Source organism: Emydura macquarii, unplaced genomic scaffold (assembly GCF_026122565.2).
Source record: "Emydura macquarii macquarii isolate MOO-44397 ecotype Brisbane River unplaced genomic scaffold, CSIRO-AGI_Emac_v2 contig_1644, whole genome shotgun sequence".
NCBI lineage: Eukaryota > Metazoa > Chordata > Testudines > Chelidae > Emydura > Emydura macquarii.
The window spans coordinates 6,099,470-6,122,619 of record NW_027131781.1 but is presented as its reverse complement, the minus strand read 5'-3'; the positions used below and the strand labels follow the sequence as shown (position 1 = coordinate 6,122,619).

At 47.3% G+C, this 23,150-nt stretch overlaps 1 protein-coding gene across 3 annotated transcripts in view; it reads right to left on the bottom strand.

The window, feature by feature from the left end:
* Positions 1–17,622, bottom strand: part of IGDCC4 (immunoglobulin superfamily DCC subclass member 4) — a 174,407-nt gene extending 156,785 nt beyond the window's left edge. For all 3 annotated transcript variants that reach the window (XM_067555562.1, XM_067555563.1, XM_067555564.1), the window contains exon 1: positions 17,243–17,622. In XM_067555562.1, the coding sequence (XP_067411663.1) occupies positions 17,243–17,309 (67 nt within the window). In that variant the 5' untranslated portion in view covers positions 17,310–17,622. The remainder of the gene's footprint in view (positions 1–17,242) is intronic.
* Between the last annotated feature and the right edge of the window lie 5,528 nt (positions 17,623–23,150).

Sequence of the window (23,150 nt, the reverse complement as noted above, 5' to 3'; positions counted from 1 at the left end):
CACAACAGACACTTCTGAAATAGACATCGTAAGTGTTAATCGCTGTTTGGCTACACGGAAGACCCATGTGTACAGACCGAGCTGTGCAAACACACAGGTGCCAGCAATATTTTCAACCAATGGAAAGTCAACTACATCTCCCAGGACCTGGGATGTCAGAGAGAGGGTGCTGCTACACAAGCCTCCAGTGGAAAAGAAAATCAAACAAATGAGCAATAATCCAGGCAGAGTTAGAATTTATGAAAGGTGCCAGGCTTTCACATACGAGGGTAAAGACCATGGGTCGTGGCAATTCAAGCCTGCCCAAGCTGCCTGCTAACGTGCTTCACCCTGACCCACAAGAGTCCAGCTAAAAGCTATGGGGCTATCATATAATTCTGTCTCCATGGTTCATGTGCTCCTTTGCCCCTCTGCTGAGACTGCCCAGAAAAGGGCTAAAATCTCATTCTTTTTGCAGAGACCCCCAACCTTTATACTCTCAATTGCATTCTTTTCCAAATTTGTCGATAAAAAAAACCGTGCTTCACCCAACAACAGGAGCACCCACCCTCTTTTTCCTTCCCTACCATCTTCTCCACTCACACATCAGCAGCCCTTCCACCTCTTGCTTCAGCATTCGCCAAGCCCAAAGCCTCACCTTTCTCCAAAGATGGCCTGGGCACTGTCCATAGCCCCATTTGTGCACTGTCTACAGCCCTCTCAAACTGTAACTTCTTTCTTCTGCCTTCTGGGAGTTTGCAGAATTGTTCAGGACAGGCCAGTTTGTAATTGGCTAGCGCAAGCCAGGCTGGTAGTGCAAATAACAGGGCTTCACATCACATGCTCCCACAGAAGGCTCAGGAAAAAAAAAATTCATGGAACATAACAAAAAAACCACAATGGATTTCCACTTCCAAACAAAGCACAAATCGCATGATCAGACTGAAAATCTTCAAAGCGCTGCCACTGCTGTTGCTAATGAGGATTTTGCAGTTCACGTGGGGAAAAGAAAAGAAAAAAAAAAGCAGCTAAGAGTTACACCAGGGAAGCCCATTCTCCTGCGACAGACCAAAATCTCAAGTTATCTGTCAAACAGCAAACACTTCTTCAACCTTTGCAGGGGTTGGGAAGGCAGTGCACAAACAGTCACACTTGAGAGAGGAGCCATGGGACGAGAAACTATGATGATCTGGTATATTAGTCATTGACTCGGGCGGGTCACTTCACCTAGCTGGGCCTCTGATTCCTCCTCTATAAAAAGGGAATAATTACTCCTACGTCTTCAGATGGAAAGCACTGGGTAAATGAAAAGTTCAAAGAACTCATAGAAAGGTTTGATTACATTTTAATTCCTGGGCACAAGACAGAATTGTTTCTCAGACAGAGCTGGTGGCTTTTGCAGTGACTAAAATCAGCTGCATTATATTTAAACTACCTAAAATTCATTTTTTTAAAAATGCTAACCTACAGTTCCCTTCATTTGCTCTCCTGTGCCCATCTGTGCATCTGAAGTAGCTGCAGATTCTCTGCAGGATACGGTGTAGAACGTTGGAGGACAAGTCAGACACAGGGACCGCTACCTAGAATAGCACCTGGTTCAGTCCTATTGGGAGCTTGAGAAAACTGGACAGGTAGCATGTGCATTTACTGCTCGTTCTTTCCTTGCGTTGCTCAGAAAATAATGCAGCTAGCAATCAGAACATCTATGACGAGGCGGGAGCAGGTAGCTAAGGCCAAGGATGACTGCTCCTTGCATCCAGAAATATTCCAGGAGAGAGAGAGTCAAACGTCACTTGCTGCACATTTACAAAATGTCAAGCCTAGCGCCCAAGAAGAGAAGTCAGACGCTCATCAAGTCTCCATTAACTACCTTGCATTTCCCAGGTAATTGCGCTCACTAGGAATTAATGAGAGATAACGAACTCGCAGGCAGCTCAATGTGGCAGCAAAGAAAACGAATGGGAAAATGTGTGTTTAAATATTCCAGTGGAGACAATAGTATCAAGACTTGCCTGCCCACGTCTTACAGTGCACAGCCCAGGAGAAGACACAAGGACCTCACAGATCATCTGCATCATCAATGCAATATGGGTGCCCAGGATATACCTGAGTGATGACCACCGTGGCGGCCTGCCAGGGCCTAACTGGCATAGCATTAGAGACACAGCATGGCCTGGTAGGATGGAGAACGTGAGCACTAGACCCAGCTCCATCACTCACTCACAACGTGGCCGCGGACAAGTCACGAAACCTAGCTACACCTCTGCGCCGAATGGAGCTAACACCACTTACCAGCCTTGCACGACTGTGAGGGCAAAGCCCTGGCCTTAGCTATCTAATCTCTCCTCCTTCCCTGATCATTAAGGTTCAGTCAAACAGCCTCACTGCTCCAGTGTAAAAGCTGGGGGGAGCGGGGGAGATGAAGGGGTGAAAGAGAGAAGGCAATAAGCATAATAATAATGAGACCTTAAACTGCAATGTCATCAAGATGTGCCCATAACGAAGTATCGGGGTAATGTTCTACTCTGGGACGTGAGAGCTTCAGAGCTGTGATTTCGCGGCTGTGTAAATCGCCACATCACTGTTTGTCTGGTTTATTTTTAAAATTTGGCACCTAATTGTGCTTTGGAATCCCAGCTTTCAGTAACACCCACAAAACAAAACAAAACAAAACTTGCGTCTCTAGCCTTTCCGGTTGTGAAGAAAACCTTCAAAGCCCAAACCGAATATGAACTGGCCCATTTCTGGCCGCAGCTCATTCACACTGCAGCCCAGTGAAGATGCTTTAAACACCAGCGTTGTTAACGGTTCTGGGGTTCCTGCTGCATAATTTGAGTCTAATGCGCCGCACAGGATACCCTTCTTTTGTAACCCCGGGGCTGTCTTTCTGCTCCGAGCCTCACTGCTCTCTCTGAATCACGTCTAGAATCAGGGCCTGACTCTGAAATTAGACCTGGGCAGGGGAGACCTCACTGCACCCATACATAAACCAAACGAAGTCAACGGGGCAGCAAGAAGTGTAAAGGGTGGATCAGATGGCAGGATCAGTATCTTACACTGCAAGCTCCTCTGGGCAGGAACCACGTTTCATTTGTACTAACGTCCCAAACAGTTAATATTTCCCTAAAGCAGAACTACTTGCGGCTGGACAATGTGCACTCCACAAGGACCTACTGGCTCCAGCATACACCTTGGGCGCAGGAGAAATTTAATTTAGTTTTAACGACGCCTGGCCATTTTGAATAGCTGCTTTTCTATTAAAAAGAAAAAGAAATGGACCATTTGCCCACCCCTAGACCCCATCTCTCTTATGTAAAAGCCAGTAAAGCCTTGCAAACTCTCACTGACTTTATCCAACTTTTACTAGTGTTGAGTGGGATTAGCGTTAATTGAGCTCCCCTCATATTAGCCGAGGATTATTCATTAGTCACCAGCCTATAATCACTTCCATTTCCCAATACAGCCCTTACGTGTAGCACTCCGATAGCTAGCATAATCCAAGTCACATTTTTTTAACAAAAATCTACAAGAAACGTATACACACCCCACTGCCCCCCCCAACCCCAAATACCCAATTAGTTCAATTTAGAAAATGCTATAAAAATTAATACTGTGACATTTCCAGTCTAACACGTTTCTGGTGAGAATATCCCCAACTAGGGCAACACACTTTTTGATTAACCCCAACCTATGTTATATATTTTTATGTTTACATATTTCACGTACGTATCTGAAAGCGCGATGGGGTAAAAACCCCACACCAGCAGCAACAGGGTTCCGGGGAGCCAGAGAGCCCAATTAGACCTTCTTGTGGCACCTGGATTAAAGAACAGACCCAGCTGGGCAGAACCAAGCTGGGTGGCTCCTGCAAAGGAAGGACTTCAGGGCTAACAGGGAAGGGCTGAGAGAGGTGAGTTGCAATAGAGAGTTTGTGCCTGGGACTGGCCCTGAAAACAGAGGGCAGCGGGTGAAGCCTCACAATTGTTCAGGCATTTATCCTCACCACATCCCTGTGAGGCAGATGCTGTTATCCCCAGTTTACAGATGAGGCAACTGAGGCACAGAAAAACTCAGTGACTCGCCCACGGTCACACATGGAGCCTGTGGCTGACCAAGGAACCGAACCCCACCACCCTGAGTCCCCGGCTTCCCCCCTAACCATGGGACCATCCTTCCTAACTTCTGACTGACACCTCCCCCGGAAGCATGGAAATCATCTTCCAGCACACCTCTGAGTGGATGCACTCCATTCCACTGGGGCAGAGGAAGAACGCTGGCTTCTTTCCGGGCCCGATCTCAAGCCCATTGTAGCCTTTCCACTGATCTCAACGAGCTCCGCGTCAGCCTCCCTGAAGAGTGTGCCTCCACTGACAAAGCGTACCTGGGTGAGAGCCGAGCCAGTGACGGCGCAGCTGCCCCGGTGCTGAGCTACAGACGGGTCTCAGACGTTTTACTGCAGTCCCATGAGCACTGGCTGGGAGCTGTTGGGCACCACTGGGTCTAAACTACCCTCGAAGATAGCGAGTATTTTTCTGCACTGGTGCATCTAGATGCTGTGGGCACAGACAAGGTAAAAGGCTTCTCTGTCCTCAGGACACTGGTACGGATACCTACACGTTGTCTACACTTTAGCTCCCACAGTTGGTAGCATTCGTGCAGAACACCGCTCACAAACGTTCTCGAGTATAAACCCACTCCAGCTGCTAGCCCGTGCTGAAGCCTGCCACGACCACACGACTATTGTTACCCATGCTGGCTAGATTCAAGCTAGCGTGGGATGTGTATCCATACTACAATAGCATCTTCACGTGCAACGTAGACATACTGTTAGCAGCTAACCGTGCAGTTCTGTTGCAGCTTAGAAGGCAGTGTCATGGCTTTCCTAACTACAGGGAAGGTGCCGAATATGGGAACTAGAATGAAGAGCTGAATGAATACACACACAGCTAAGATTCTGTCTCGGTCACCGCATATGGGAAATCAGAACTGTGCCATGGCAATGTCTCCACCTGCTGGCTGAAAGGAGCTTTACCGAAGTGCCTTGGCTGGCACAGAAGAACAAAGAGTAAAACGAATCATTTGACAGCTCACACTCCTGCTCAAATGCTGAGGAGTTACTGAAAGCCTTTCATGCTACATTTAACTCTCTCTGCTAGTGCAAAAAATTCAGCAACAACAAACATTAACTAAATTCAAAGCCATTCTGTGTTGGCAGCTGGAAGCAACTTCCACCTTATCTTGTTTTGCGCATGTACAGAAAACCCAAATGACAACACCGGAGATGACATTACTAATCTGGTTTTCAACTAGCAACATTTGGAAGGGGATGAGATATGAAGTGTGCTTCTGTTAGCCATTTATTAATGAATCAACATTTGATATTCTGGACCAAATGTCTCTCTCCTCAATGAAACATTCACTGTGCATTATTGAGTGAGAGTGAGAGAGAGAGAAAGAAAGATTGGATTTACTCTGATCTAGGAAAAATGGAGATCAATAACGTAGATCAATATTTTGAGTTCCCTGACAAAAGCTGCAATCAGTAAACAACTAGTTAGCAACCAAAGAGGGTGAGTGGGGGAATCAAACCAGGGTTTCAAGATGCTTACCTTTCTATCACAATCACTGTCAATGGCAGTAATGTACATGGCTAATATCTGAACTTGAATCCTTCCCGCGCTATTAGACATCTTTTAGGACACTAAGAAGGCTCTGCCATCCCTGTCTATCCTGGGCAGCTCTTTGTATGTCCTCTATGTCAGGGGTTCTCACAAAAAAAATGTTGGTGGTCTCAGAGTGCAGGCACCAACTTGTGCTGGTGGCCGCTAACAAACTCCCAAAAATACTCCCTCAGTCCCCCATCTGCACCCAGGAGGCTCTGGTGGCCACAGAAAAATCCCCTGGTGGCCGCATTTGAGAAACACCACTCTATGTTGTTAAGTCCCATAAGTTTTCTCACTCTGAGTAGTGTTCGGAGGAATTCATTCAGTCAGTCCCTGTTACATGTTCTTCCAGTTGCCCAACAGCTCACCTGCCATGGCAGATTCTGTGGCTTCAGTTTTAACACGTTCCAAATATTTCCAACTTCTTTTCTGGATAACGTGAGAGATAACGGGTTGTTGATTTCTCGAACAAATCTAGCATTTGTTATAAACTCATTCCATTTAAGAGCTAGTATTTTTCTACAGCATTTAGACATCTCTCTTTACCTTTGGTGGATTTCCAGCTCTCTCCTCCAGATGTTAAAATGGAACAACACTGGGATTGAAGATTTGTAATTTAGCTTTTAAGCTTTAGATTTTTCAATGACCAAAACTTGTTGAAGCTGATGAATGCAGCTTCCACTTTGCAACTGGTGACATCATTTCCTTCTGAACATCCCCACTGGTTTGCACGTTACTGCCGAGGTACGTAAATTGACTCGTTTCCTGTATTCTTTTGTCTTCTAAAGTAATGCTTGAGCAGGGTGTTCATTAGATTTGTTTTTTCATAACTGATTATTAATTCCACTGATTTTTTGCGAGGTGGGCAGTCTTTCAGTCTTTGCTTGTATGTTGGTTGAGCGGTCACTTAGAAGAGCTATGTCAACAGCAAAATCTAGGTCTTCCAGTTTACAGTTTTTGTGCCATGCAATGCCTGTTTTGTACCCGCCTACACTTATTCTCAGAGTGAACTCAACAGCAACGCCAGACAGGAGAGGTGAAAGACTGCATCCTTGTTTGACACCAGTACCTATGTTGGAAACATTCACTCAAGCCTGCATTTACTTTAACTGTGCAAACCGTACCTTGACATAAGGCCTTTTGTTGGCACACCACAGCACTTCAAGATGATCCAGCGTGAATCGCGAGGGGAACTGTGAAATGCTTTCTTGAAATCTATTAAATTTAGAAGTGGTTTTTGCCATTCCGTGATGATTATTAGTGTGAAAATCTGACTGACACATGCTTTTGTGGGTTGAAATCCAGCCTGCTCTTACTTCAGATTTACCACAACCACTTCCTTTATTCTACTTAAGATACTAGTGCAAAAGAGTCCCTATGACTGATAGGTATGTACCAGTTATTGCAGTCACTTACGCCACCTTTCTTGGGTATTTTGACTATAATCCCAGTTTTCTATTGTGCTGGCAGCTTTTCCTGGTCCTAGGTTTCTTTAACTCAAACGTTCAGCATTTCCCCACTCACTGGGTCTTCACCCAGCAGCTTTCTCAAGTTTTAATATATTTATTGATTTTTGTCATCAAAGTCAACAGTTTTTTCTGTTATCAGACTCCTCCTTTTCTGTTGTTAAAGTATTTCCTGGTTTACGACATCCTGAGGGTCTGTCAGGGATAAACTTGCCAGGCGGGAACTCATTGAGCTGATAAAGCGTTTTAGTATCACTGGCTAATAGCCTACATTAGGGTTTACAAACATCATTCTCGGGAAGGGGGATTGCAACCGTTTGGGGGTGGTTTTGGGGCAACACGGATGAGAGATTTGCAGTTGGTATTTGATCATAACGCTGGATTTCTTTTGCTCCGTTGATCTTCAATGCACATATCGGTGAGTGGCGCTGACTAAGCAATAATGCACACTGCCCGGGCTAGCAACATTTCCCCTGGGAATACTTTCCCTACTGTGAATTGTTGACATTCCCCATAACAGCAACAGCCGTGTCGGCGCAACGTAGCAAAGGGCACAGCATGTTGCTACTAATGAGCGTCTACTGTATCTGCCGATTACTAGTAAATGCTCACTCTCTAGTGAAACCATGCCTTGCACTGGTAGCACCATCAATAGGCGTCGGTCACAATGGAACTGCCTGTATCTCAACAGGAGTGGACCATCGACCCTGCTCGCAGGATACTGTACAACACACTGAAAGGAAATAATAATGGACAATCCAACCAAATGGGGCCTCGGTCTTCCTGAACCCAGGTCCCATGCCACAGCTGTGAAGATGCACACGCCAGCCCCCAATAGCCCATACACAAGCCTCATCTCCTACAGTGACCCTCAACATTCGACCAAAACCTCCATCTCAGCAAGTCTCTGTGCAACTGCGCACATCTCCAACGCCTGGTTCATGCTGCCTGCTTTCCCCCTAAAGCGCCACCTCCCCTCCGACACCCAGCAGGGTTTCCAAAAAGCTTCGTCAGGAGCAGAGCTAGCGTGCAAGGCTGGCAGTGTCTGGAAACCAAAGTAGCTAATGGAACTAACACAGCTCATCGGGTTACTTGGATTAGGAGAACAATTCTGGGTTTCATTTTTAAAGTGGCTGTGATGTTAGCAGAATGTGGAGTGTATCGAGTTGGAGGCTTGGGGGGAACTCTGGGTTGGTTTGGGCGTTTTTTATCTAGACAAACGCAAAGAAATTTGAGAAAAATAAAAGGGCAAAGATTTCCAAAAGGAGCACTTTTAACTCCTTTGCCTGCAAAAATCAGTACATATTTTATTTTTTTTAAATGTCATCGACAATTCAGAGGAGTAGCAGTGTTAGTCTGTTTTCAGCAAAACAACGAGAGTTCTGTGGCACCTTGAAGACTAACAAATTTATTTGGGCATAAGCTTTCGTGGGTGGAAACCATCTGTCCACGAAAGCTTATGCCCAAATAAATTTGTTAGTCTTTAAGGTGCCACAGAACTCTCGTTGTTTTATAGAAAATTCAATTATCCTCTGGCAAGCCAGTGTCCCCAGTTTGGAGATTTGATCCAACCAGCAAGGGATGATGTCCAGAGATTTTAGTTCTGATTTAAGTGCAAATCTCAAGGAAGTTTTAAACTATAGGAGTCATCACTCATGCTCCCATAACAGACGGATAACTGAAGCCCTCGTAGGCAACAGAAGTACTTGGCCCAAAATACTCAATAGATTCAGAGGAGACAGATAAGAAATCCACTGAGTCAAGTAATGACCTATTTGGTCACACCAATTAACTTAATTGCTTATTGACTGTTTGTTTAAAGATTAGCAAGAAGGCAAATCCCCCAAGTACAGAAGGTAAAACACAAGACAGCTTGTCCCCTTCACACCCTCCCAGTAGTCCACCTGGCAGGACACTGTGAAACGCAGTGAATGTAAGACGAGCCCCGGTGGCAGAAGTATCCCGTTCAGGCCCTGCTCCTTCCTCGCCTATTCGACAGCTAATGTTTGAAATGGGATTGCTGCTTTTAACCCATGAAGAGTTCCCGAGAGCTTTCGCCATGTGGCGATGTGTTTTAACCTGCTCTAGTCTTGAACTGTAAAATTAAAACGGGGCCAAATCGTTCCAACGCCCCAGGGACAAAAGCACAGCAGATCTGGGGAGGGAGCGGGGTCGGAGCAGGGGCGCACTGTCAAGCCTCACATCCAATGGCCTTTGAGGTGGGCCAGAGAATAAAGAGGTTGAAGCTAAGGTAAAGGTGCACTCCAGTCTGGACTCCAATTCTCCCACCCTCTTGGGCATAGGAGTTCAAGCAACAGTCGTGCCCCAGGGAACCCACGGGAGCACAGCTCTATCAGTTCTTTGCTGCCATTGTCAGAGTCATAGCATTTAAAGTCAGAAGAGACCGGGGGAGTGTCAGGAGACAGGGTGGGGCCCGAGTCCCCAGTGCAGACAGCTGGGTAGCCGCCTGCAGATTTTGCTGCATCCACAGATTCCATGAGTCAAACCCCCTGCTGGGTTCTGGACTGGAACAAACTTTGCCCTCACCCCTGCTGAGTCTAAGCGGCTGGCAAACGTGCAGCGCCACCAGTCCCTACGCAGCAGGGACGTCTCTTAAATATTAACAACCCTCAGACGATGAATCTGTGTCACTGCATTTTAAAAAAATAAATAAATAAAAGCAGAAGACAGAGCAGGAGCTTCAATACCTAGGTTACATTTAAAGAGGCAGAGCCAGGTAATTTGGGCTCCAAATATAGATCTTGATATAATTTTTTTTTAATACACCTAATATTAAAATCACATCCTACTCTGGGCAATGGGGTAAATCGCTCTCTCCCCGAGAGGGCCATGTTAATCACCCACTACCATGGGCACAGTAATAACACCCCATCCGCCTGCAATCCTTAACTCTCTTCGAGCAGTGCTGGACTTTTACCATAAAGCAGATCCACTGTGGATCAAAGGGGTTGACTGGATGTTAGCTCAGAAACAGAAAGAAGCCCACATGCATAATAGACACAGAAATCCACAGGCATGCCTGTAAATAGGAACATCACCCCTCTACCCACTGCAGGCAAAGTGCTTTGAGATCTGAAAACGACGGAGCACAAGGTACATGAAAACTCGCATGGAGGATGAGGTGGTGTGTGGAAGATTCCCCCCTACTTGGGAACATGCCCTGTAATGCAGATTTGCCCTGGACCCACACACAATCTGCAAGTCTTGCCCTGCAGGGAATTTCACTTCTCAGCAGCTGCCACTCCAGCAGATTTTTGCCTTGCCGAATGTAAACAGTGATTAGCTCTGTTAACGTTAAGCTTTTGTCTCTCTCTAGATCTTGACAGGATCTGGTCTCAGCATCCCTAGGCACTGTAGATAGAGAGCTTCGGGCAGTGCCCTGGAAAAGGTTCATAAAGTTGATGAGAGGTCTGATGACTCCGGATATTACAGAGGAATAAGAGCAAGCTCTGTTACCACGCTGCGGGTCTGAGTACCAAGAATCAATTACCACATCAAGAGGAAAAGACAAAGGGTCAATCCTGCATGGCACCTGCACCCTCGACCCTCGGTGTCGCACATAAGATCAGGCCCAAATTCCCATTGTCCATCTGAAATTAACATTACAATTCCTTGCAACTTTCTGGCTCTCCTCCCACATGGCAACACCATACGAGCATGCTCCCTATGAGGAGAGATTAATAAGACTGGGACTTTTCAGCTTGGAAAAGCGACGACTCGGGGAGGATATGACAGAGTTCTATAAAATCATGACTGGTGTGGAGAAAATAAATAAGGAAGTGTTATTTACCCCTTCTCATAACACAAAAACTAGGGATCACCAAATTAAATTAATAGGCAGCAGGTTTAAAATGAACAAAAGGAAGTATTTCTTCACACAACACACAATCAGCCTGTGGAACTCCTTGCCAATGGATGTTGTGAAGTCCAAGACTACAACAGGCTTCAAAAAAGAACTGGGTAAGTTCATGGAGGATAGGTCCATCAATGGCTATTAGCCAGGATAGGCAGGATTGCTGTTTGCCAGAGGCTGGGAATGGCCTACGGGATGGATCACTTAATGATGACCTGTTCTATTCATTTCCTCTGAAGCACCTGGCATTGGCCACTGTCGGAAGACAGGATACTGGGCTAGATGGACCATTGGCCTGACCCTGTATAGCCATTCTTATGTTCTTAGGTACACACATACAAACCATTATTTACAGCTTTTCTACTGCAAGCGTTTCATGGTATAAGGTGGCAGGAGAAACGCAAAATAGAGGAAAATAGGACATTTTTTCTTTGGAATGAATAATTTAGAGGTTCGAAGGCTGCGCTGCCTAAATGACAATGGGCATCACTATTGTTTAAAAACATAAACCAGCTGTAAGTCGGTAAACCAGAAATCAATGTATTTGGGTTACTAAAGTGCGGGATTCTAATAAATGCAATAAAGCTACTTAGGGTGACAGAGTTCTCCATACATTCACAGTGCCTCACAACATTCCCTCCCAGGTAGGTAAATATCAGTCATATCCTCTTTACAAAATGGGGAAACTGAGGTAGAGTAGTTAAGAGGCCGGTCCAGACCCAAGAGAGCATCAGACTCAGGGATTCCTGGCTTCCAGTACTCTGTTCAGACCATGCTCTCCCTACAAGAAATGGAAGCAAAATCACGAGAAAGCCACTTGATACAAGTGCTGGTATCGCAGTAAAACAATGCTTTCGGGTGGTTGTTTTTTAAGCGCAAAACAAGGTTAAAAAACAAAATTATAGACACGGGGCCAAGTTCCTCTCCTGGAGATGCGCCATGGTTGAATTTGGTTTAATATGTACTAGGCAAACACTTATAACAAAGATTTACCATATTCCTTTTAGTATTACAGCTGACATTAAAGCAAACATTTACTTTCTACAGATAACAAAATCACTAAGATGATCATATTGTTTTGTATATGTTTGGGTTACCTGTCTCTGGTAGGGCTAAGAATCTCTTCCAATTACCCGTGCAAAAATCCCCTAACTATAAGACTTCCATCACTCACACACACACACACACACACCCATGCAAAAGTTTGGGATGGATTCCAACAACAAATTACAATGTGATTAAATATTAATTCCCATCTTAATTATATAACCATGACTAGGCTGCGGTATCCCGGCCATTAAATGCTAGAAGAGCGTGTTAAGTGTACAGGCTGGATCCTCTCAGAATGCTAAGTACTTGCACTGGGGCAAATACAGCTGCATTTTGCCTGTGACAATGCACAGCTGTCTTCCGATGGCTGACCTATGGGCACACAATTCAAAGATTCTGCAATGGTACACGTATGCTACAGTAGTGGCAACGGTATCAGGGGCTCAGAATCAAACTTTTAGGCACACACAGAGCAAACCAGCAGTCTGTCTCTCCATGGTTTTCTAGTGCGCCCATTTCTATTTCATCTGGGTACCGGATGTGGTCTTCGTCACCGTAACATTTAAGTGCCGCGCAATCATGAATGGATTTTATCCTCACGGCACCATTTAAAAAAAAAAAAAAGGAGGCCCTGTCTCCATTTTTTTAAGATAGGTGATTGGGACACAAGGGTAAATTAAGTGACTTTCCCAAGATCTCAGCAGTAGCTGAGTTGGAAACTGAACCGGTTCCCAACTTACAGTTCAGCACCCTACCCACTAGACCAACTTCCAGTAACTGGCATCAAAGTTCACTGCAAAAAATAGGAGAAATGTGGAATGGCTTTTTGTTTAAGAGTTTAATTTTTTCTTCGTATTGCTTCAGTGTAACTTAACAGTGGTGGAAGAAGGTATAAAAAATATTAAAACCATGATGAGGCAGCCTCTCTGTATGGTGCTGGAGGCAGAAACCCCGAAACATTGGATTTCCCCACTCACCTGGTGCAACAGAAATGAAAGAGAAACTCTGCCAGAAACATTTTTACTTTAGAGACCTGAGATTGGAGGTTACCCACTGATCTGTCAGAAGGGCTGTCTGTCACAGCAGCCACAACACAATGGCAGCAGGCTGAAGAATAGGAAAGACCTGCACCTGGAAATGAGCCATGCTGGAAATCAGATTATTATGAGCATTAGTATATGGCCCTTCACAAGGGCACTGCAGATGCTACAGGGATGTCCCAAACACAATGGAAAACTGAGTCTCTAAGAAGTACAGCTCCCCTTACCCCACTGCTCAAGTCAACATTCGCCCACTCCCAAAAAAACCCTGAAAATAGGGGACGCTGAAATGGTGTAGTCAACAAGGCAGATGAATCTGCATGCAGACGACAGCCCGCAATAAACAGGCTACCATGGCAGAAGACAAGACATGTGACCTCTGGAACAATAGCAAGAATGACTTTTCAAGGCAAATGCACGAAGTGTATTCAGCACACCGCAGGGCTATGGAGCCAGAAAGAATGCGACAAGAACAAAACAGAGCGAAAGTTAGGTAATACAGAAGGAAAAACAGTTCCAAAACCACAAAGGGGAGTTTACAACAGACACCAATTACATAAATCTAGATGGATTTCATCTGATCATTCAATTGGAAAGCTAGCTCTCCTCCTCTCGCTGCCCAAATACAAACTGTATCAGAGAGCCCCAGTGTGAAACATGCAATACAAACCCCCTCGGCAGGGCCAAGCAAGAGTCCTTCAAAAAAATTCTCTTCAGGAAAAATGGAATCAAATTAGACAGCTGAAGGTTTTGGAAAATACTGGGCCCAATCCTCAGTGTAGCTTTTTTTAAAGTCCATAGCAGGAATGATTTTTCCACTCCAGTTTCTTCATAAGTATCTCGTAACCCGCAATGCTTGAATTTTGGATTGAAACAAGTGGCCATGGGGTGGGATTCACAACTTTTAAAAAGCGTTTCAACCTTTCAGAAAATATATTTGAGATGAAAGCACTTCAGGATTTTTGTGTGCACAGAAAAACCCACCTGTTGACCACGCATGCCTCCCCCGCCACCAACAAAAAGACCAACTTTGCTTCTGAACCTTGCTCCACTTTGTGCTGTATATTCCTGCACTGGTTTAAACCAGCAAGTAGCAACATTACAATAGAGGTTAAAAAAAAATGTCCAGCCACAACAAGCAGCCAATAGTTAAAAACTAAATTTTGATTATTCTCTTTACCCTGATTTTAAAAACTGGGGAAGCCACAATTACAAATCCTAGAGAAGGAATTCCAGATTTCTTCTTGAAACTTGTTTGAAAACTAAATGTTCAACCCTTTAAAATCATTATTATAAGTATTGCAGTGGTACCCAAAGGCTCCACCCACTGTGCTGCTCATTCAAACACACAAGGAACCATTGCTCCTGCCCCAAAGATCTTACAAGTCAATTTTGAAACAAAAAACTACACTCTTGTACCATAAGTACAGTTTGGTGCTAAAAGTTAAAGCCATATGCTCCTGACCATCTAAAGAGATGCTCTCCTCCGATGACAATGGGCCATTTTCCTGTACCATGACTCATTTACACACGCAGCGACAGTAATTTTGCGAGCATGCAATTCTGCACCTATATTTATAGATAATCTGGCCCTTTAAATAGCATTATTAGGATTCAGAATCAACACCCAATTTAGACAACATGAGCAGTTCAAATCTCTCAGGGCTGTTTCAGATGAACACATCCCAGCATCCATCCACTCATATTTTTTTAAAAAGGGTTATCTTTGCAACTGTAAGAGTTAGATACTTTCATAAATAAAATCTTATACTCTGCTGAACCTGAATCTGTTGGAGGACTGAATAAATACATGCATTGAAACAGGCATGACACTCCTGGCTTAAATCTTTGTTTTGTGCATTTGTCTTAAATGAAAAACTATAAATTCAGTGACATTTAATGCACATGCTCTATAGTGCAGTTGTATCAAACCATGCCTTTCTAATACTTTTTCAAAGCTGCAGTTAAATGCTTAAATGGGCAAGCGTACACATGGGAAGAAGCAATGCATCCAAAGGTCCACAACATGAACAAACTTTGGTGAAAGCTTTTATGGTTAAACACAGAGAGTCAAGGATATAGATCTCAGAGACGTGTGTGAGTGCCTGTACGCCGCCCATTTATGTAATCATTCCCCACAAACAGGGGAGTGACTGGTATGTTTATTATTGGATTACTTGATTGATCAACTAAGTATTTGCTAATAGGGTAGAAAAAAAGAACACTGCATCGCTAGAAAGGCAGTAAGCAAGTGAAGTGAAAAGTAGAGTCATGGCGATGGGTTTTTTTTCTCCAGAGGCACCTGGGCCTGACTGGAAGACACTCAGAACAAGATCTCCCGCTCACCTACAGGTTGCTATTGGAAGGAGGGAGGCTGTTTCAACTAGTTATCCACAGCTTTATGCAAAGCTTCCCCTGCTTGAAAATTACACCAGGACGTTTTGCTGAGCACCACAAGGAGCAGGCAGGACGCAAAGGCCTGGCAGAGCCCAGCGGGAGCATCCGCCCTGTCCCCGCTACCCAGGGCAGGGGCCGGCATTTCAGGCCCAGACCTTTGGAGTCCGGCGGTGGCTGCATCGTAAATGCTGGTTTTAATTCCCAACCTGCTCAGAGCGCACCGGGGCAAGTTCTCTCCATCCGAGATCTCCCCGCAAGGAAGGGCCTAATCTCAGAACAGCCTCGGCACGGCTCGCCCCATCCTCCACCGCCTCACCGGGCCTCACCCTGACACCTCTCCCAACGCCTGCACCTTTCCCGCCAGGGCAGCTCGCCATCCGCCTTCCCCTCCGCCACCAGCACCCGCCACCCCTGCCCTCAGCGCCGGGCAGGGCGGGGAGGGGGGAGGGGACGGCCCCTCTGAATTCACCACCCCAAAGTGAGAGCCAGGAGGTGAGGGCGGGGCGGGGGCGTGCTCGGGCACCCACTGGTAGCACTGGGCCCCCGCTCAAGCCTGGCCCAGCCGGGAGGGGGCGGTCGGGCGGGGGGGGGCACAGGGGTGAGTTGGGGGGGGTTGTGGCTGCTCTCTCTGCCTTTGGGGCACCACTGCCCAGGCAGGCCCCAGGCAGAGGGACCCCCCCGGCGCTGGGATCCCGCTCCAGAGCCCATTGATCCAAGGGGGGGGGCAACTCCCGGGCTCTCGGCTGCTCTTCCCCCGGCCATGGCTGGGCCGGGCCGGGCCGGGCCGCCGGGGCACAGGGCAACACCCGCCCCCCGCCCGGGCTGTGCCCGGGTCTCCCTGCTGGGGGGGGAGGGGGCTGCCGCCAGGAGCCCCCCCAGTCCAGCCGGGCCGCCTGCAGCGAGCCGCCCGCGGTCACACACGCCCCCCGCCCCGGGCCGGCCGGCAGCACGTGGCACCGAGCGCTGCGCCCCGGGCCCGGCCCCGACGAGCCGCTCCCCCGAGCCGGGGGGGGGCGGGTTAAATTACACCCCTCCCCCCTATCCCGCTAACTGTGCGGCAGAGCGTGTGTCCGTCCGTCCGTCCGGGGGCGCCCGGCCCCGCTCGCCGGCACCGCCGCTCGCCAACACGCCCCGGCGGCTCCGCTCACAGCCCGGCTCCGACCCGGAGCAGCAGCGCGCCGCGCCGCCGGCTGCCAGCTCCGCCTGGCTCCGCACAGCTCGATCGGTCTGTCTGTCTGTCGGTCCTTCTACCCCCTCCCCCCGCCCCGTTATTGTGCGGCCCGGGGCTGGACAGAGTCACCCCCGCACCCACCTCGCCCGGCTCAGCGCCAGCCCCTGCGCCCCTCGGCTTGCCCAGGGGGTGAGCGCGAACCCCAACTACAGAGCCCCCGCGACCCCCCCCCACTGCACGCACACCCCCACTGCACACACCCGCACACACACACACACCCCGACCCCCCCCCCCACTGCGCACACCCATACCCCGACCTCCCCCCCTGCACACACACCCCGCTCCCTCCCCCACTGCACGCACACCCCCACTGCACACACCCGCGCACACACACACCCACTGTACACACCCCGATCCCCCCTGCACACCCACACACCCACCGACCCCCCCATTACACACAGAGCCCGATCCCCCCCTGCACACACACACAGAGCCCGATCCCCCCCGCCCCCACTGCACACACACATACACACACACCCCGATCCCCCCCACTGCACACACACACACACACATACACGAGAAGCCCGGCAGCACTGATTTACCTTCCACAGCCAGGACACAGAAGGTCAAAGAGAAAAAACAGAGACAAAGCCCGTCCTCTAGCGCCATGTAAACCCTTACAATCTCCAGGGGGAAAGCGGGGCTCTTTGAATGTCCAGAAGAACATTTAAGAGGGTAGCAGCTGAGTCTCCCTCCATTCCATCGCCATCTTGTGTGTGTGAATGTTAGAGACTAACGTGAGTGAGTTGCTTGCACACACACACACACACACACTCAAGTCCCACTTTAGGTGTCCACTAGAGACGCCTGAACCTCTGCCAACAAGCCAGCACACACCCCCCTTTCTGCTTCTCCAGACAGCAGCATGCTGGAAAACAGACGGGTCCTCCTTGCCTTGTGCAGCTCTGGGCTCCAGATCTGGGGGCTGGGTTACTTAGCAAACAAGCACCAGCGCACGGCCAAGTCAACGGGCTGGGGGTGGTGGGCTCTGCCCTTCTTTGTGAGTGTGGAGACGAGGAGGGGTCAGAACACGCTTGTACCGTCAGCCTGCTACTAGTTTAGCAAGGCTGGGTGGCCCAGAAGACTGCTGTTTAAAAAATAAATAAATGAAGGACTATTTAGTCATTCAACAGGTTACTAAAAGCTTCATGGAGTGTAAGAATCTCCCCTCCCTTCCCGCAGAACATGGGGTATTTGAAGGCTATCCACATTTCACCCTTAGCACTTTTCCCAGTGTTTTGCAAAAGCTAATGGTAAGCAGCAGGTCAGCTCCAGTCCCAGATTAGAACATTTTGGGGTGGGAAATGGGAAACACTTGTACAAAAAGGAATGCTACTGGGAGGGAGATTTTTTTTCCTCTGAAATATTCAAAAACCCAAACGTCACAGTCTCAGCGTAACGCATGAGAGCCTCGGAGATTAGAAACAAACTGAGGGGCTGAGCCTCAGCCAGAACTACCCAGATGGATCTGATTGCAGGATAAAGGCCTTCATGTTCTTCATTAGGCTCGTGCCCATTGACTTGAAGGGGAATTTAGGGCAGTAAAGACCGAGGTAATTGAGCAAGGACCCCAGGCTTTGGCATATCGGACATAAACAGGGCAGTCAAGTACATTCTATTGTAGATAATTTTATTAAACAAGATTTTTAATCCAATAGTTGCCCTCCTAAAACCCTCTAACCACAGCTGTGTGGCTGGTAAGATCCATGCTCCAGCTACAAGCTAGATGCCACATCCAGTAGTATTTGTTGCTGGCTGTATCCACCCTATTCTCTTTTTAAGGGGCAAATCCTAGTCACACACCCTCCATGTCAGTGGAAAGCTTGTTAGGTAGCAGAAGTAGTGCACAGGGTGGCTGCAGAAGTAGTCCACAGGGTGGACGAGAGGGGAGATGAAGATTTGCACCCTATGGAGTTATAAGACTAAGCTCCATGGTGCCATCTTCTTCTTTAATAGGTGGGTCGACTGAGAGAGGTGCAGAGCTGGTGGGTCCACGACAGCATGGGTCCACGAACGTTTCACACACAACCGTCACAGGCCAGGATGCGTGGGGCAGAAAAAAGATCCCAATCCACCCAACACCCTGCAGACCCCTGGCCAGGATTTGAACCCAAAGATCATGCAAATGCAAGCACTGAATATACCTGGTGTAAATAATCTGGGGATTATAGTTTGATCAAAATTGGAGCTGGCCAGAACCAGAGCCCCGAATCACCCTCACGCCGAGCAAGTCCAGATCCAATCTGAGCCACTTGTTAACCACAAGCACCACTTGTCTGGGTGCAGGTTGGGGTTCTTAGTCATTTGTCTCCAGGTTCTTTAAATGTTGGCGATGTGCAGCCCACAATTGACAGCTTCCTTTGCTTTACAGATAAAATGTATTGTGTGCCCCATCCTCACCTGAAAACAGAGCAGAGCTCCTCGGGCTGTTTCTCCAACCCCCACTCAGCAGTGGAAATGATAAAGTGCTCTGGGAACACTGAGAGAGGCTGCAAAAATACTGGGCCGTCTCAGTCGCTTGGCAAATAGCAAAAAGGTATTTCAGCACACGCTAGTACAAAGCCACACAGGTGCATTTCTGGCCAAAGAGAGGGATAACAACCCAGTGACTCTTTTGCCCTCCAGCGGGCTGAATGAGGTCGCTATATAAAACAGAAGGCATTCATCTCCAAAATGGGTAGGAAACTGGAGTGCTGTGGGCTAGGAAACAGGGAATAGATTTGCGTGGTGCACAGAGATGTTTTATCGGTGCAGCGTGGAAAGCAGAGAGCTATGACCACTGAGGACATAAAACCCCTTTGTGTACCAAAGAAACGTATTTAATCCAGATCCTTCTATTTAGTAGCTTGTTTAATGAACTATGAGAACAGAAAGGTTGCGTGGAGGAAGCAAGTTCCCCATGTTTACTAGTTATGCAACTTTAGCTCCGCACTTGGCTCCTAGTTACCACGCAGCACTGACAGACTGCGTGAGCCAAGAGTGCAAGTGCTAAGCCTGGAACGGTGAATGTGGTTCCTAGGCCAGAAAGTTCTGATCCAATTCTCAATTTTCCCAGAGCTCAGGACCCAGCTCTGTTACGTATCTAGAGACACAGTAGATCTTGCTGGACAAGAGATTATATCCTTTGTCTGTTTGACAGCACAATTTTAGTTCCTTCTGACAGCACAATTTTGCTTAGGCTAAGATTTTCTTAAGAGCCTCTGCAAGTTAGATCCCTAAATCCCACTGACAATAAAATAGGAGGTGAGGTCCGAAGGGAGTTAGGCTCTTTTTGAAAATCCCAGTCTTTAAAAAAAACAACAGAAAATGTTGAAAGAAAGATACAGATGGGATGGACTTTATCTGGTGAAATTAATGGCACTTTGTTTGTGTAAACAGGTGCAATGATTCAGGACTATGAAGAGGAGATAAATCAATGATGGTGCCCTGGAAATCATGGGCCTAATTCAGGCAGGTACAGCATTCGTGCACCTATTGGAAAATCTGCACCCAGCAGCAGAAGCTAGGTGTTGGCTGGCATATTCCGTCTGTCCTCCAAACCCACAGGTGGGTGTTTCAGGGCCAGGCTTAGAGGCATGTTCTGCAGGTCCGTGAAGCTAATGACCGAAAAGTGATACCAGAGAAGAGTCCATATTGTAACATGCGACCTCACTCATGATACCGCATCCACACTGGTCATCATGATCACGGAGGAAACATCACCCAGGGAGGCCACCAGCACCCAGGCTAACCTAGAAGGATGGGCAAGGATAGCTTTAGCTGAAGACAGGTTTGGTTCTTCTCGCCTGCACTTCCTTGGTGACCCAACGTGAATTGTTTCATCTCTCTGTGCCTCAGTTTCCCACTTGTAAAATGGGAATCAAAGTGAGGGCTGGGTTTTCACTTAAGCTACGTTTTCCACAGAAAGTGTCTGTCCTCTGCAGAAAATTTTGACTTTTAATTAAAAAAAAAAAAAAAAAGCGGTATTTGTTTTTTCAACTAAAAGTAAATTTTTCATTGAAAGAACCTCCATTTTCCAACCAGCTTTACTAATACAATAATAATAATACTACTTCTTTTCCCCTCCCCCATCTATTTAGATTGTAAGCAATTCAAGGCAGTGTCTGTTTGTACAGACCACATGTTTGTACAGTGCCTCAGGCTCTGGGGACCCTACACACTACTGGTATACAAATAAATACCGCCTAGGTGTAGGGGAGCAGAAACAGAATTCCAGGGGTGTGTCTGACATTCAAAACCAGGAATGGCCTCACCCATAACTGGCTATTTGCTAAGGGAAATGCCAAGGCCCCTCTGGGAGTGGCACGGACAAGGGCAGTCATATTGATTTGGGCCCAGCTCCTATAGGATTTATACAGGCAAAACACTCACTGAAGTAGGACCAACAGGAGTTGGCCCTTCGTGAATCCAGCTGAGAGATTAACCTCTCACAGGTGGGACGTAGCTACCAAAACAGGCCCCAGGGCTGCCTTGCTCCATTTTAAATTAATTGTTATGGTATTTCCAGACAGAGGAAGCTGGAAGGAAGAACCAAGCATCAGATGTTCTCCTCCCCCACAAGAGGCAGCTTACAGCAAACTCCAGGAACACAACTGGGCCCATAAAAGGAGCTCCCCCTTCCCAGGTGCTGATATTTCCACTCCAACACTTATTAGAAGCAAGAGGCCACGATGTTCATTTATGGCAGAGTCTCAGATGTTTCCAGCAGGAACTTTCTGTCCCCTGCAGCAGGCAGCTTCATTCAACCTTTCAGTGTCTGCAGAGCTTCTGGTGTTCTGAGCAGAGAGAGACTCCGGATGATACAACACCACAGCAGCAGCAGCAGCAGCAGGTATTTGTTGTTCAGCTTTTTGTTCCCCACGCGGGAGACATTTATTACAGCGCTCCAAAAAATCCGCAATAATTCAAGTATAAGAGCAATAAATCTCATACAAGCCTCCTGGTTTGCATGAGATCCCAGCTATGGAAAAAGCACCAGGGAAATCCCATCACAAGCCTGATGGAAACCATAAAAGCTTCTGTAAAGTTACCGAGCTCAGCACGGCTCTTGCAGAGGCAGATATAATGCAGCATTTGGGGTTCGGTGCCTTTCTAAAGTGTTGCCTCCAATTTTTTGTTGCTAAAGACACAAGAAATGGAGGAACAGCAACGGTCTGCATTAGAGATGGGTCAGAACCAAAACCCTGGATCCAAACAGCCAAAACACCTCCAGGCTTTTAATCCTGATCTGCACTCAATAGCTCTAATCTATTTCCAATCTATGAATGATTATTAACAGTAGCAGTAGAGGCCCTAATTGAAATCAGGAACCTGTTGTGCTAGACATCGAACAAATGCACTGCAGGAAACAGTCCAAAAGAGCTAATCACCTGAAGAGAAAAGACAGAGAAGGCAAAATGGCCACCCCCATTTCACAGATGAGGAACCGAGGCACTGAGCAACTTTATGGCTTGTCTATGTGGACACTACATTGGGAAATGGACTGCGCTAGGAAATTAGGTTGATATAACTACATCTCTCAGGGTTGTGAATAATCCACACCCTGAGCGACGCAGGTAAGCTGACCCAACCCGGGTGTAGACAGCGCTGGGTCAACGGGAGAATTCTCCTAGCTACCACCTCTCCGGGAGGTGGAGTACCTACGCTGATGGGAGAAGTCCTCCTGTTGGCATAGGTAGCATCTTCACTGAAGCGCTAGAGCAGAGACGCTGCAGCATTTTACGTGTAGACGCCCTCAGTAAAGTTAAGGTGAATTAACTAAAGAAGTACAGTGAAAGCACATCAAACTCCTGTGTGGACGCTTTCATCCAGAAACAAATTGGCTTTAATTTGTTTTATCTTAAGTCCTTTTGAAGGAGGATGAAGCCATTTTACTGCTGAATGAGGGCATCCGCGTGGATGTTTAATGTGGTTTAACTTCTCACCTTTAGTTACTGTGAGTGTCCCTGTATTCAAGTCCTACTGACTCCCCAAAGTCACCAAGAAGGTCTGTGGCCGAGACAGGGTGTGAACCCAGTCCACACTACAGAGTTAGGTAAGTCGCTTTGCATTGACCTATTTGTGCATGTGTCTATGCTCAGATGCGTCTCCAGCTGATGAATGTGCCCCATTAAGGCAACACAGTAAAACCACCTCCCCAAATGGCATTGAGCCACGGTCAACCTACAGAGCTCAACGCTGTGCACATGTAGACATGACATGAGTCTAGCGCCTTAACCACAAAGCCATCCTTGCCCTAGCAGGAACACATTTGTGACAGAACATTGGCATTCTCAAATACAAATCCTCACCAGATTTGCTACATTTCTTTGACCCAAGACCGGTCTCCAATGCTCAGTTTTCTGGGAGAATGGGTCCATCTGGGAATGTTACCATGGGGGTAGGGACAAGGGCGATCAACCTTACCGAAGTTATTCCAATCTGGTGGTGCCTTGTGTGCTACAGGAAACA